Source organism: Rhinoderma darwinii, chromosome 1 (genome assembly GCF_050947455.1).
Source record: "Rhinoderma darwinii isolate aRhiDar2 chromosome 1, aRhiDar2.hap1, whole genome shotgun sequence".
Classification (NCBI taxonomy): Eukaryota; Metazoa; Chordata; class Amphibia; order Anura; family Rhinodermatidae; genus Rhinoderma; species Rhinoderma darwinii.
The window spans coordinates 431,745,728-431,761,452 of NC_134687.1; the positions used below are offsets into that span (position 1 = coordinate 431,745,728).

The 15,725-nt window shown below is 42.4% G+C and overlaps 1 protein-coding gene across 2 annotated transcripts in view; it reads left to right on the plus strand.

Moving 5' to 3' along the window:
* KIAA1671 (KIAA1671 ortholog) overlaps window positions 1-15,725 on the plus strand; it is a 261,817-nt gene that overhangs the window by 194,406 nt on the left and 51,686 nt on the right. For both annotated transcript variants that reach the window (XM_075830747.1, XM_075830756.1), the window contains one exon: window positions 7,665-7,786. In XM_075830747.1, the coding sequence (XP_075686862.1) occupies window positions 7,665-7,786 (122 nt within the window). The remainder of the gene's footprint in view (window positions 1-7,664; window positions 7,787-15,725) is intronic.

A 15,725-nucleotide genomic window follows, 5' to 3' on the forward strand; every position in this document is an offset into this window, starting at 1 on the left:
TTACACTTAGGGGCTTCTGCACATGGCCGTACTATGGCTCTGTAAACCTCTCCGCTGTATGGCGTCATAATATGGCACCGCATAGAGTTGCTATAATACTCACATACAATCACTTTCACGCTCCTGTCATTTTCACCTCAAAAACATCTCCAGAATCCGCTCTTTTCTTACGGCGGAAACCGCCAAAACTCTCATTGTTGCTCTGATTCACTCTCGTCTTGACTACTGTAACTCATTACTAGTCGGTCTTCCCCTCACTAAACTCTCCCCTCTCCAATCTATCCTCAATGCAGCAGCCAGGCTCATCTTTATGACCAACCGCTACACCAACGCCTCTAACCTGTGGCAGTCACTGCACTGGTTGCCCATCCCCTTCCGAATAAAATTCAAACTTATTACTCTCACCCACAAAGCTCTCCACAGTGCTGCACCTCCTTACATCTCCTCCCTCATCTCTGTCTACCACCCTACTCTGGCTCTACGTTCTGCCAACGACCTTAGATTAAAATCCTCCATAATCCGAACCTCCCACTCCCGTCTCCAAGATTTCTCTCGTGCTGCACCTGTCCTCTGGAATGCGCTACCCCAGACAATCAGATTAATCCCCAATATCCACAGTTTTAAACGTGCCCTGAAAACACATCTTTTTAGACAGGCCTATAACATTCCCTAATCTGACTGCTTTCCATGGCCCTCCTTTTAGATTAGTCATCAGAATAAGATTCCCTCACACTCCTTCTCTTCATGTCCGTCATACACGGATACTGGCTGGTGACCGGCTCATGCAGCTTTATGTTACTATCGCATGTGTATAAAAATGGCCGGACCATTGTACAGAACAAACACTGTTACACTTTGTGTCTCCCTTATTTCCTCATAGATTGTAAGCTCTTGCGAGCAGGGTACTCACTCCTCAGGTTTGAATTGTAAATGAACTTTGTCACTATGTAATGTCTGATATTGTTTGTTTCATGTCCCCTCTAAATTGTAAAGTGCTGCGTAATATGTTGGCGCTATATAAATAAAGATTATTATTATTATTATAGCTGTTCTCTGAGAATAACCCCATAATGTGGCACTATGCAGAGCACCATTTGCTGTTGCAGGGACTCTGTTTGCTGCCATACATACTCCTGCACATGGCTCTGAACTGTTCTCCAGTTTATACCCTTATCAAACCATGAACATTAGCCCTGTTTAATTCTATCCATGGTAAAATGACTCCGATCACAGCCTTTAAATTCTAAATATGTCAAGACCTTACTTGATAATTTCTTACAAAAGCAGGCATGACCTCACTTCGTTACGAACCCAGCAATATGGTCTCTGACTCATTTGGCTCCAGTGATACCTTTTGGTGCTTAGTACTCCTTGTTCTATACTCTGTTTGCAGGGGCGTAGCTAAAGGCTCATGGGCCCCGATGCAAAAATTCTTACTGGCCCCCCCCCCGCAAACTTCTCATGGCCGACGGTCCGCAGCTTTCAGCTGCATCGCTGGGTCTCCTAAGTGACCCAACAATGCAGCACTAGCAGCCGGGGGCGTCACTAAGGCTGGGTTCACACACCCTATTTACGGACGTAATTCGGACGTTTTAGCATTGAATTACGTCCGAAAATGCGGCTCAAAGCGTTGGCAAACATCTGCCCATTCATTTGAATGGGTCTTACGATGTTCTGTGCCGATGGTCATTTTTTTTTACGCACCGCTGTCAAAAGGCGGCGCGTAAAAAAGACGCCCGCGTCAAAGAAGTGCCTGTCACTTCTTCAGACGTAAATGGAGCCGTTTTCCATGGACTCCATAGAAAAACAGCTCCAATTACGTCCGTAATGGACGCAGCGAAAGACGCCTGCACATGCCATTACGGCTGAAAACAGCACCGTAATTTCAGCCGTAACAGACGCTGCCGTGTGAACATACCCTCAGGGCTTAAAATGTCAGGGAAAATAGCCCCAATACATATGTGTCTGCCCAAAAAAATGTGTGTATAGGAGACAGCATAACATATCTATAGCACTACAACCCTATAAACTATGGATAGGATTAGATACAGTGGCTCAGCAGACAGTACCACACATGATAGGATTAGATACAGTGGCTCAGCAGACAGTACCACACATGATAGAATTAGATACACAGCTCAGCACACAGTATCACACAAGATTGGATTAGATACAGGACTCTGCTCGCTGACATTGCGGCTCCAGCGCTGGACCCAGGATAGGTAAGAATAATAATTTTGCTTCTTTATGTGTTACTGATTATTTTTGTGTTTGTGTTTTTTTACAGGTTCGGTTGTTGGACTTCGGATTCGAGGACTTCAATGACGGCGTTTTTTTTATTCTCAATAAAATGGTTAATGAGGGTTGTGTTTTTTTATTCTCAATAAAATATTTTTTCTATGTGCTTGTATCTTTTTAAACTTTATTATCACCGCCTTAGTAATGGCCGCTGGTTGATTGACAACCTCCATTACTAAGGCGCGGCTTAATGTTAGCCGGTGCTGAGGCTACACTAACCCCCATTATTACCCCGGTACCCACCGCCACCAGGAGTACTGGGAAGAGCCGGGTACGAACCAGTACCCGACCATCTGTAGTGACGGGCAGGCACCGGGGTGGCCGCAGGCTGGTAGTATTAGGCTGGGGAAGGCCAAAAACAGTGGCCCTTCCTACCCTTGTAATGCTGCCTGCTGCTGTGTTGTATCTGGCTGGTTATGAAAATTGGGGGGGACCCCACATCGTTCTTTCCAATTATTTTTATTTTTTAAATGACGTGGGGTTCCCCCCATTTTTCATAACCAGCCAGATACAATAAAGCAGCAGCAGCCTAGCATCACCAGGGTAGGAAGGGCCACTGTTTTTGGCCTTTCCCCTCCTGATAATACCAGCCTGCGGCCACACCAGTGGCCGACCATCACTACAGATGGTCAGGTACTGGATCGTACCCGGCTCCTCCAAGCACCCCTGGTGGCGGTGGGTACCGGGGTAATAAAGGGGGTTAGTGTTAGCCTCTGCATCGGCTAACACTAAGCCCCGCCTTAGCAATGGATGCTGTCAATCAGCCGGCGGCCATTACTAAGGCGGTAGTAATATAGTTTAAAAAAAACCACAAAGACATAGAAAAAATATTTTATTGAAATAAAAAAAAAAAAACACAGCCCTCATTAACCATTTTATTGATAATAAAAAAAAAAGCTGTCATCGAAGTAGTCCTGGAATCCGACGTAGTCAAACGAACCTGTAAGAAAACACACAAGAAAAACGATTAGTAACATGTGTTAGGCTTAGATACAGGGCCCATGTGTGATACTGTCTGTGGGACCCTGTATCTAAGCCTACCACAACGTAGGCTTAGATACACGGTCCAGCAGACAGTAATCTTATACAGTATAAGATTACTGTGTGCTGGGGCCCTGTATCTAAACCTACAGTGTGGTAGGCTTATATACAGGGCCCATCAGACAGGATCACGCATGGGCCATGTATCTAAGCCTACCATGTGATTGGCTTAGGTACAGGGCCCAGCAGACAGGATCACACAATCTGTGATCCTGTCTCATGGGCCCCCTAAGCCTGCTACATCGTAGGCTTAGGGGTTGTGCAGTCCCTAAACGTTGATGTCCTATCCTCAGGATAGGCCATCAATAGCTGATGTGTCTCCCGGGACCCGCCAATCAGCTGTTTTGAAGGGGCCGCAGCACTCGTATGAGAGCTGCTTCCCCTTTATTTCACTACTCGCCCACACTGTGAATCGCCGACATGGATTCACAGTGTGACCGGAATGAAGGGGAGCAGCTCTCTTCAAAACAGCTGATTGGCGGGTCCCGGGAGTCGGACCCCGCCAGTTAGGGCTAACCTTACCTTCCTCTTTGGCCACGGCGGGAGTTCTGTCGTCTCGATGCTGTGCGCGGCGCATAGCGCTGTGACGTCATGCGCTGCGCACAGCGCTTGACGTCAGGACCTCCGCTGCGATCCTGAACCAGGAAGGTAAGTAAAGTATGTTACTATAGTAACAGGGGCCCGCGGCCCGAGTTACTATAGTAACTTTTTATTGATGTGGTGCGGGGGGCCGTGGGCCCCCCTGGCTTCGGGGCCCGGTCGCAATTGCGACCGCTGCGACCCCTATAGCTACGCCAGTGTCTGTTTGCATATAGAAACAAATGAATGTACTTTCTTGGGATAAGACATGCAGTTACAGAACTCTTATTGATGGAAAAAAAGGTTCGCAGTTTACTGATGTAAGTCTGCCACTGATCCGAGTATTTTTTTCATAATGAAGACACTTCCAGAAGTTCTTTAAAATCTTCTTGGAGCAAAAATTCCTCTTTGAGTAATGTGTCTACTCTTTACTATAAGGATAGCTAAACCTAGAAATTCTGATTCTCAAAAGATTCTCCGGTGCTTGTTTATTCTCAGTTCAATGGTTATAAATATCTATTGATGAAAGCAAGTAGAGGCCCACTTTAATATTTGGTTGAAAGGCTTTATGTACAATATGCTCTCTAAAGCTCTCTTATATTAAAACTTACTATATCAGCATGGTTATTCTACTATATTTCTGCCAATTACTGTTTCCATGTAAATCAGGGGTCTGATAATCGGCCGGGTGAGTGGGCCACATATACAAAAAATATGAAGTTGACGGGCCGCATTACTTTCAAATTTGATACAATACAAAATTATTGTTACTCAATTAGTTATTTGAACTACTATAACAATACTACATTACTATACTCATACATTAATATAATACTACTACAATGCTATAATGCTACTACATTACTATAACAATACTACATTACTATACTCATACATTAATATAATACTACTACAATGCTATAATGCTACTACATTACTATAACAATACTACATTACTATAACAATACCGCTAGGTTTAAACTTAACGGAAATTTGCAAGATTTCTCCACGTGCTTTTTTCAACAATCCGGTTTTAAGTGTTACTAAATACAGTCCGGCGGCTCAGTTGGCAGCGTTTGCCAGACACACAAATGTCAAGATTGGACAACCCCTTTATAGATCGTGCCAAACAGCCCTCTGCAGATGCTGCCACAGGGCCCTCTGCAGATGCTGCCACAGGGCCCTCTGCAGATGCTGCCACAGGGCCCTCTGCAGATGCTGCCACAGGGCCCTCGGCAGATGCTGCCACAGGGCCCTCGGCAGATGCTGCCACAGGGCCCTCGGCAGATGCTGCCACAGGGCCCTCGGCAGATGCTGCCACAGGGCCCTCGGCAGATGCTGCCACAGGGCCCTCCTCTGCAGATGCTGCCACCCCCCCCCCCCCCCCCCGTAGATAGCTCCATTGGGGCTCCCTCTAGGAGTGGAATCCCCAGCCAGAGCGGTGTCCATACACAGTGACGCGTCAGGCAATCCTCCTGGACAGGAATGTGATGTCAGGGCCAACCCCAGAGCTGGTTTCCCAGAGTGGAGCACTAGTATAGACTCTGCTCTGGAACTCTGGGGAAGCCACTGACATCAGTGTCAATATATGGACAGTGATGTCTGCGGCTTGCCCAGAGCTTGAGTCCCGGAGCAGAGCATCTTCTAGCACTCTGCCTGGGATTCCAGCTCCGCTCCTGACATCACTGTCCATATATGGACAGTGATGTCAGGGACCACTCCAGAGCTGGAGTCCTACTAGTGCTCTGCTCTGGGACTCCGGCTCTGGGGAAGCCCCTGACATCACTGTCTATGTATGGACAGTGATGTCAGAGGATTCCACAGTCCCAGAGCAGAGCCTATTCTAGCGGCCTGTGTCCCTCGGGCCGCAGATGACCGCCTCAGGGGCCGCATGCGGGCCGCGTGCTTGAGACTCCTGATCAAAATATTTATTTTTTATTTTTTCAAGAACTAAGATGTGGGAGAAAAAGGGTGGTGTTCCTCAGAAGCCTCATTTAACATCTTGTATATGTACTACATGTTAGAACATTGCTGAGGTAAGCACAAGTGAAATACCTGAGGACAGATCAGAGTACCCCCAGGGCTGTTTGTACACTACGGTGCTGTTGCTGAGGAACAGGTTGTATAGACCAAGTCTGTGACGTTGATATGTAAGCTTAAGGTCTACTTTTTTTTGTTAGAGAAGCTTATGTTTATCTGTTTGGCCGCAGCTAAATGTCATTGAGTGTTCATATCAATGGTATGCATCAACTATAAATAAAATGTGTTTAATCTGTAAAGTAAACCCTTTAATGTGTCAGCTGGGGGTGATCTTTGATTGTTTCCCCTTCTCTGTAGGCCACAAAAAATAAAAAAAATTGCCAGTCGGCTGTCTAGTTTATGCACTGTAAGCTGTAATAAACATAATGTCACATGTAACCAGAAGCTTATTCCCTACTCTATTAGAACAAAGAGATGCTAGAAAGGACTCCTTCTATAAGCAGAGTTGGGGGCTGCTAAGTAAGAGTGGCCCCAGCCCATCGATGTATTACAAAGGGAACGCATGGACAGATTCCTCTGGTGATAACTGATTTGCAGGGTTCCAGGGTCTTGACCCATGACAATCAGCTGATCACCAAGTTGGCTATCTTTTAGAGCAGATCTTGATAAAACAATCCCTTGAAAAAAGGTTTTCAAAAGTGGACAGCCCCTTTAATGCGGTTACAGTAAAGAAATGTAACTACATTGTCATGATTTAATGAATGTAAAACGTGACAAACACATTTCTGAGCCAGAAATATCCTCAGTGTGGCTGTCGCATAACTTCTCTCATTTCTTTTGGTAGGTCATACACGGTGCGTTACCTAGTAGGTAGGTTTAGTAAGTCTAGGAATATCACTGAGCAGGGTAAATTGATAATAAATAAGGAAAAATAATATTAATTTTTTTTCTATTTGGTAATGGTGTCTACTGTGTCTGAAGTTGCATTTTAGATGTTCTTTAACAATTTCTATAGAAATAAATATAAAATCCTTGCCATATTAAAATATGTCGTTTGTTGAAGTGTGTGTGTGTGTATGTATGTAATATATATATATACATATGTGTGTGTGTATATATATATATATATATATATATATATATACACACACACACAATGTGTGTGTGTGTATGCTCTCCAGATTCTAGGTCCGTTTAGATGCCTAGAAACATTATATACACGATCGAACATGTTTAATTTTCACATGAATGGGTTTAAACCTTGTAATTGAAGTCAATGTTATGAAGTTCTAGTCTTTACCTGTTTTGATTAATTTTTACAGCATATAATAATCTTTCCTGGCAAGTTTCCTGCACTTTTTTTTTTGTATTATCCTCCCATATATTCCATAGATATTATCATAAAAATGTTAAGCCTTTGCTTAAAACATTTCCATTGCAGGTAATGGCCACGAGCTATAAATTGGGTCATGGTCATATGACTCCATTATTTGTAGCAACAGGCTGTCTCACCCAGCCATGTAGCCGATTGATGAAAAAAATGATAGTAAACATAGTTTTATGTTTAGACCTATCTTGGGTGAAGTTAGCCAGATATTGACTAGGTTTGAATGTTATAATAAGTATCATCTGAGAGTTCAGTGCTCTTGGGTTATGCAAAAAAGACCTAAAGTCACTCATATTTAACATTACAATTAAGTTGCTAAGTATGTTGATTATTGCTTGTTTTCATTGTTTCATGTTCTACTATTTCATTGTGTTTTTAGGACCATGTAAAGCAGTGTTTCTCCAGATCCTCCACATCCAATAAGGACACAGATTCCCTTGTGCAAGAAACTGAAAGACAGTATGGCACATGGGGCCAGGATAAGAAACAGCCTGAGGACAGGTGAGCGTTTTTGGTCTTTTAGAGACCTATGTATATGTAACACTAAATGGGGATCGTGAAATTTCTTCACTAATAATACAGCATATATTTTGTGTGGTTTGCCTATCAATTTATTTGGCATGTGTATCACATTTGTTAGACCACAGTAATTCGGTTATTAGCCTTTATAACCAGGTATATACTTTGAAGGGTGAGAAACCATGGGGGATGAAGTGTGGAGATGTTTTGTGAATACGGTTTATCATATTTAAGTTTTTTAGCGCATAAGAATTTTTGGGATAAGTTCGCAGAAAAACTATTTTTAATAGGTTTATACCATTTTTCCTTTGTGGAAGACAGATGTACACTGTCAATGTGGGGTGTTTCATTCAGAAGAGCTAACATGCTAATACCATACATTTATTCTGCAGTTCTTTATAGGTGGGCTGCCTTATGGCTATTTTGGCACTAATATTAAAGAGGCTCTGTCACCACATTATAAGTGCCCTATCTCCTACATAATCTCATCGGCTCTGTAATGTAGATAACAGTGGTTTTTATTTTGAAAAATGATCATTTTTGACGGAGTTATTACCTATTTTAGATTTATGCTAATTAGTTTCTTAATAGACAACTGGGTGTGTTTTTACTTTTGACCAACTGGGAGTTGTACAGAGAAGTGTATGAAGCTGACCAATCAGTGTCCAATCAGCATCATACACTTCTCATTCAGCCCAGCATCCTTCACTGCACAATCACACTGCAACAATGGGCTGGAACAATGAGAAGTGTATGACGCTGATTGGTGACTGATTGGTCAGCGTCATACACTTCTCTTCACAACGCCCAGTTGGTAAAAAGTAAAAACGCCCAGTTGTATATTAAGAAACTCATTAGCATAAATTAAAAATTGCTTATAACTTGCTAAAAAATGATCGTTTTTCAAAATAGAAAACACTTATCTACATTACAGCGCAGATCAGATTATGTAGGAGATATGGCACTTATAATCTGGTGACAGAGCCTCTTTAAATACATTCTGTTTATCATCATGATTACATGCTCACAGGAATAAGTTATTGCAGTTCATTGGTTTAGTTATTGAATATTAATGGCAGCCTCATACTTTCAGTATTATTAGGAGATGGAAATAAAAGGAAATCTTAAAGTTTCTTAGTTTCTAACATAGTTTTGGAGAAATGTTGGCCCACTCTCTTTTACAACAGGTTGCGGATGTTATAGGGCATGCATTTATGCACACCTTTTGCCCCACCAAAGTATCTAAACGGGGTTGCAGTTTAGACTTGTCCATTTCAACACCTTGATTTTTTTCTCCTTAAGCTATTCAGGTGTAGATTTTAATTTTTTTCGGTGTACTTGCATGAACTAGTTTCGGCCCAGCTTAAAGAGGCTCTGTCACCACATTATAAGGGGCCTATATTGTGCATAATGTGATCGGCGCTGTAATGTAGATTTCAGCAGTGTTTTTTATTTCGAAAAACTTTCATTTTTGCCGGAGTTATGACCTATATTAGCTTTATGCTAATGAGTTTCTCAATAGACAACTGGGCGTGTTTTACTATATGGCCAAGTGGTGTTGTACAGAGGAGTGTATGACGCTGACCAATCGGCGTCATACACTTCCCTCCATTCATTTACACAGCACATAGCGATATAGCTATATCGTTATGTGCAGTCACATATACACACTACAACGCTACTCATGTGTCATGACAATGAATATACATTAACTCCATCCAGGACGTCATGTGTATTCATTCTCCTGACCACTTCTGTAGCGTCTCTGTGATTTACAGCACAGCGAGATCTCGCTATGAATGACCGCTTACAGCGTAATCTCGCGAGACTACGCCTGCTATGCTGTAACTCACAGAGACACTACAGAAGTGGTCAGGAGAATGAATACACATCACGTCCTGGCTGGAGGTAATGTATATTTATTGTCATGACACATGAGTAGCGTTATAGTGTGTTTATGTGACTGCACATAGCGATATAGCTATATCGCTATCTGCAGTGTAAATGAATGGAGAGGAGTGTATGACGCTGATTGGTCAGCATCATACACTCCTCTGCACAACGCCCACTTGGTCATATAGTAAAACACGCCCAGTTGTCCATTGAGACACTCATTAGCATAAAGCTAAAATAGGTCATAACTCCGTCAAAAATGATCGTTTTTCTAAATAAAAAAACACAGCTGTAATCTACATTGCAGCGCACGTGTACATCATGTACAATATAGGCCACTTATAATGTGGTGACAGAGCCTCTTTAAGCTGCTGTACAGACTGCCTCACATTTGTCTCAAGAATATTCTGGTATTAGGTTCACTGTTGTCCCATGTTCTGCGGCTGCAAAAGAAGCCCAAATCCTCACCTTTCCACCACCGTGCTTGACAGCTGATATGAGGTGTTTTTGGTGACCCGTAGTGTATGATTTTTGCCAAACCCAACACTATGCATGCTAACTAAACATCTTGGTCTTGGTTTCATCACTTCAAAGGATACTGTTCCAGAACTTTTATGGTTTGTTCACCTGCAGGGTTGCAAATTGTGCTGCCATATTATGTTTCTAATTGTGTTGTCATGGACATGTAATTTGTTTGCAGAGGCATGTACAGTGGGTCACGGGATTGTTTGGAGATGGTCTAAGGGCCTGTTCACATCAGCGTTGGCTTTCCGTTGAGGGGTTCCGTCAGAGGGTTTAACTTCCGTTTGCATCACTATTGATGTCAATGGTGACGGAAACATTACTAATGGTTTCCGTTTGTCACCATTCCGGCAGGTTTCCGTTATTTCGAGTGAATCAATAGCGCAGTCGACTGCGCTATTGATTCCATCTAAAAAAACGGAAAACTGACTAAATGTTGAAATCTGGAGTGTTGTTTTCTTTTGTGTTGTTTTTTGTTGTTGTTGTTGGTACCAGACATTATTTGTTTGTTTATAGAAATTTCTTCTGGAAGGGCTTTCTGCAAGATTTTGGTGTGTCTGTGGGAATTTTTGCAGGTTCATCCAAAAGAGCATTTATAAAATCAGATTTTGGATGAGAGGGCCTGTCGCACAATTTATGTTCTAGTTCATCCCAAAGATGTTTGACGGGGTTGAAGTCAGGCCCCCACCAATCTTTACAGTTGGTACAGTCAGGCAGGTAATGTTCTTCTGGGCTTCGCTAAATCCAGACTCGTCCATCAGATTGCCAGATAGAGAAGGGTGATTCGCCACTCTACAGAACACATTTCCACTGCTCCGGTGGCGACGTGCTTTACACCACTCCATCCGATGCTTGGCATTGTGCTTGGTGACGTAAAGCTTGCATGCAGCTGCTCGGCCATGGAAACCTATGACATGAAACTCCTGGTGCACAGTTTCTGTGCAGATGTTAATGCCAGAGGAGGATTGGTACTCTGCAGTGATTGAGTCACCAGAGTGTGGTGACTTTTATACATTATGCACCTCAGCACTTGGTGACCCCGCTCTGTAACTTTACGTGGTCTGCCACTCCGTGACTGATTTACTGTTGTTCCTAAATGCTCCCACTTTATAATAATACAACTCACAGTTGAGCATGGAATATCTAGGAGGGAAGAAATTTCACGAACTGACTTCTTGCGACGGTGTCATCCTATTACAGTACAATGCTGGAATTTAGTAATCCATTTAGAACGAGCCATTCTATCACAGATGTTTGTAAAGTCAGACTGCACAGCTAGGTGCTGGATGTTATACACCTGTGGTAATGGGACTGAATGAAACACCCAAATTAAATGATTAGGATGTGTGTCCAAATACTTGTAATTGCTTCAAGATTAATATATATATATATATATATATATATGTGTGTGTGTGTATATATAGGCTCATGATTGGATGTATGTGACACTTGAAATACAAATAGTTTGGGAATTAGTGTAAAAATAAGAACCTCCAGCTGATGTGTTGAGCTCAATGGCTATGAGTGGCGTACTCGCCGCGCTACTGTACATGCTCAGGGGATTAGAATAGGCAACAGTGCTATTGTGGCATGTCTGCGCAATACATGCCGCAAGTAGTTGCACGGCCATTTTGGAAAAGGTGACTGGCAGCGCTGGTATGTGATCGTTCGGTATGTGCAACGTAACCCTGACAACCAGGGAAATAAAACAAACCGCTGTTGAATAATGGGATCTAAGTGCCACTGGGTAGAATGTTCACTGTAAAAGGGGGTAATACAGGTGCTACACAGTGTCCGCAGATCCTCACAATGTGAGAATTGGAGATTAAAAGAAATGGAGGTGTTCGCACATCACCCCCACACTCGTTTGAGGAATGTGCTCACGTGTGAGGAATGTTCTTATATTGGCATATATATCCTTGTGATTTATATACATATTTCCATCTCTCTTGTAATGATGATGTTGATGACTGTTGGTTGTCACTGTCTCATATATACCACTGTTTGTATATTTGAACATTGCTTGAGGAAGGCTCTAGTGTGTGGAGCCGAAACGTTGCACCAGGTCTAATAAAAGCGCTATATTTTTCACCAATTTGGGAGTGCTGCCTATTTTATATATTATTATCTGTTTGGGGACAATGGTCAAGTCCCTGGACGTGCACCCACCTGCTATTACCAGTGCTGCTAGACTTTCTGCAAGATTTTGGTGTGTCTGTGGGAATTTTTATATCTGTGGAGTATATAGATATGAGATGTCTATAAAGAAGCACAATACTGAGTTGAGTAAGAGAGAGTCTTGCGTGTGTCCTACATTTCTCCATTACCCGTTGCTTAGGAGCACTCTGTATGTGGCTCCCCTGCTTTTGGTAACCCTAAATAATATAATGCTCTAGTGGCATCAGGAATGTCATGATCTATCTGAATCAATCTTGGCAGTAGGGTCAAAGCCATCACATTCTGTTTATACATGTATGAAGAACGTTGGTGAAATCCTTCATTTTGCATTATTATTTGAGTCTAATCTGTAAGGGAAATGTATATATTGCCATTTTGCAATTTAAGCATTTTGGTTAAAAAATTATATAGTTCTGTAAAGATGCTCCGAGAAAAAAAATGTGAGCATTCTACATGGTGCTGTGTCCTTTATTCCTGTTTATGATAGTCGTAGATGTAAGGGCAGCAATGGGATACAATAAACTATCTTTTCTCTTCCGCCATCATCTGCCATTGCAAAATATTCAAAAAACAATTGACATTAAATCTGCCATAGGAACACAGAATCTAGATTTGTCTTTAAACCAATGCTATACAACAACTGTTTTATTTACCCATTCTATCTCTTCTATTTGATATGGAAGAGACGTTGGTGTGAACCTACTATTTGGTTGTTGCCAGTGTTTCATCTTCTTACCACTTTAAACTGCAGGCATCATCTTAATTTGCGCATCAATTCGATTTGAAAATAAAAAAAAGATGTGCTTTGCGAGTGCGTGAAAAACGCCTGCCACTCGCAAAGCACACTGATGTGTAAAGCAACACACACGGACCCGATTCACGCGCGTGAATATGATACGCTCGTGTGAATGAGGCCTTACTGTTAATATCCTGCTGTTTCATTGCTGTAATAGGAGTGGACATAGTGCTAACATTTCTGTTCTTGCTGTAAACCCTGCAGTACAAGTACTCTATTGTTTAGCGCTGTTGACTCCTGTTTCAGTTCAGCACACTACCTTGTCTACAAATAATAGTCTTTCCATCTAGAAGGGAAACTGCTGTTCAAATAATAATCTAAAATGCTGTGTACTGTACTAGCTAAAGACACTTTTAATATTACATTGTATTTGGTGGCTTATCAGGAATAAGATTTTAGCAGCTGTTTGAACATGGGTCTTTGCCAGGCCTGAAGGACATAATAAGCCATGTACCAAATTGCGAAAGGCTGAGGTAAATTAATATTGGATCAGTTAGGCCTCATGCACACGACCATGCAGTATTTACGGTCAGTTCAAGGTTACCCGCATTTGCGGATCGTGCTTACAGTAATAAGTATAGGAGCACAGTTCAGAAATGCGAAAAATTGGACGTCCTGTTTTTTACGGGTCATTTCTGTGGCCCGGAGACACCCGTAAATATACAGGTAGGTGTCCGTGGCCGATAGAGGTGAATGGGTCAGTATTTTATCCGCTATTACAGATCCGTAATTGTGGGTAAAAATTACGGTCGTGTGCATGGGATCTCACTTGTAAATGGGTTCATTGTACAGGAAAAACTAGAGGAAATGTGTGGTTTTTAAAGGCTATTCACACCTTTTTGAAAACGTGTTTGTTTTTTTCTTAATAAAAATGTGCGTTTGGTGCAACTTTCGAAATACTTTTTTTTTTAAATTATTTTTACTTTGCGATGCAGCTGCTTTGTATCCTGTATACAGAGTAGGGATGTCACGATACCAGAATTTGGACTTCGATACCGATACTTAGTTTAGTATTGAGATTTCGATACCAATTCGATACTTTGCCAAAAGTAAAAAAAAAAAAAAAAAGTTCTTCCATTTTCTAGTAATTAACACTATCATGTTTCTCAGTCCATAATGGGTTAATATGCAAGGTACATGATGAGGTTAATTACTATTAATGTGAGGCACATGGAGGTTAAATTCATCATCACACCTCGTGCCTCACAATAAGTGATAGAAAGCAGTGTTTATTTTATTTTTTTACAGCGTACACCTCATAAATGATGCAAAAAAATCGTTGTGCAGGTTATTACGGCCACGCCAATACTGAATGTGTGTATATTTTATGTATTTAGACTTATTGTAATGTTTATTGTAAAAAAGGTGTATGTGTATTGTTTTATTTTACATTACTTTATGTTTTTACTTTGTTTTTACTTTATTTTTTAAACTTTATTGTACTGGCATATAGCTATATTACAGTACATTAGCCTGTGTACGGATAGTACACTGGCTGTTAGGACATACCTAAGTGTGCCCTAACAGGAAATATGGTAGGACAGCCCTGAGGTCCTTCAATGGACCCTGGACTGTCTGCCCATATTTGGTATGTCCCTCAATCGCGTCACAGGAATTCACTGTGACGCGATCCATGGGGCATCCCCCCTTCTCATTTTCTCCTGAATGCTGCAGTCCGCTTTGATCGCAGCATTCAGGGGAATAACAACGGAGATGAGAGGTTTCTCTGATCTCTGCCATTAAAGAGACAGGAAGTGCGTGCGCGGTCAGCGTCATCGCAGCATTCCTGGGAATAACGGCGGAGGTGAGAGGTTTCTCTGATCTCCGCCAGCGAGGCGGCTGTGTAATAGAGCCCTTGCCCCGCTCCTGACAGGAAGTGTCAGGACTCAGGAGCGGGGCAGGGCTGTATTACACAGCCGCAGCCCCGCTCTCATACATTCATGTGTTACTATACTTAGCTGTGCGGCCGCACAGCTAAGTATCGAAATACATGAAATAGCGGTGGATGCAGAGTTTCGATGCATCGAGCATCACCTAATACAGAGCATCTGTATCTTGCGCTGAGACCTGAATCCGTCAGGTCAGCGGGACTGACTGGTTCAGGAACCGCGGATCCTGCGTGATCGAGTGGGTATTGATCACATCTAAGTTATGAACTTAGATGCAATCGGTAACCGCTTGATCCTGCGTGTCAGACACACGCAGGTCCCGCTGACCTGACAGATACAGGTTTCAGCGCTAGATACAGCTGCTTTGTATACCGAATATAGTGCGGTTTTGCAGCGCGTATTTGCGTGCAGCAAAACAGCATCGTAATGCTGTACCAGCACAGTCATTGAGATTACAGGAAATCCCATATACACGCTGCAGTATTTTTCCACACGTAAATTGACCTGCGGTGCGGATTTTAAAATCCGCAGCATGTCAATTTATCTTGCTTTTCCGCTTGCGAACGCCATCTGCCTGGTGCAGAGGAAAATCGCACCAAAAAACGCGGCATGAAAACGTACCGAATTATGCAGCAAAACGTAA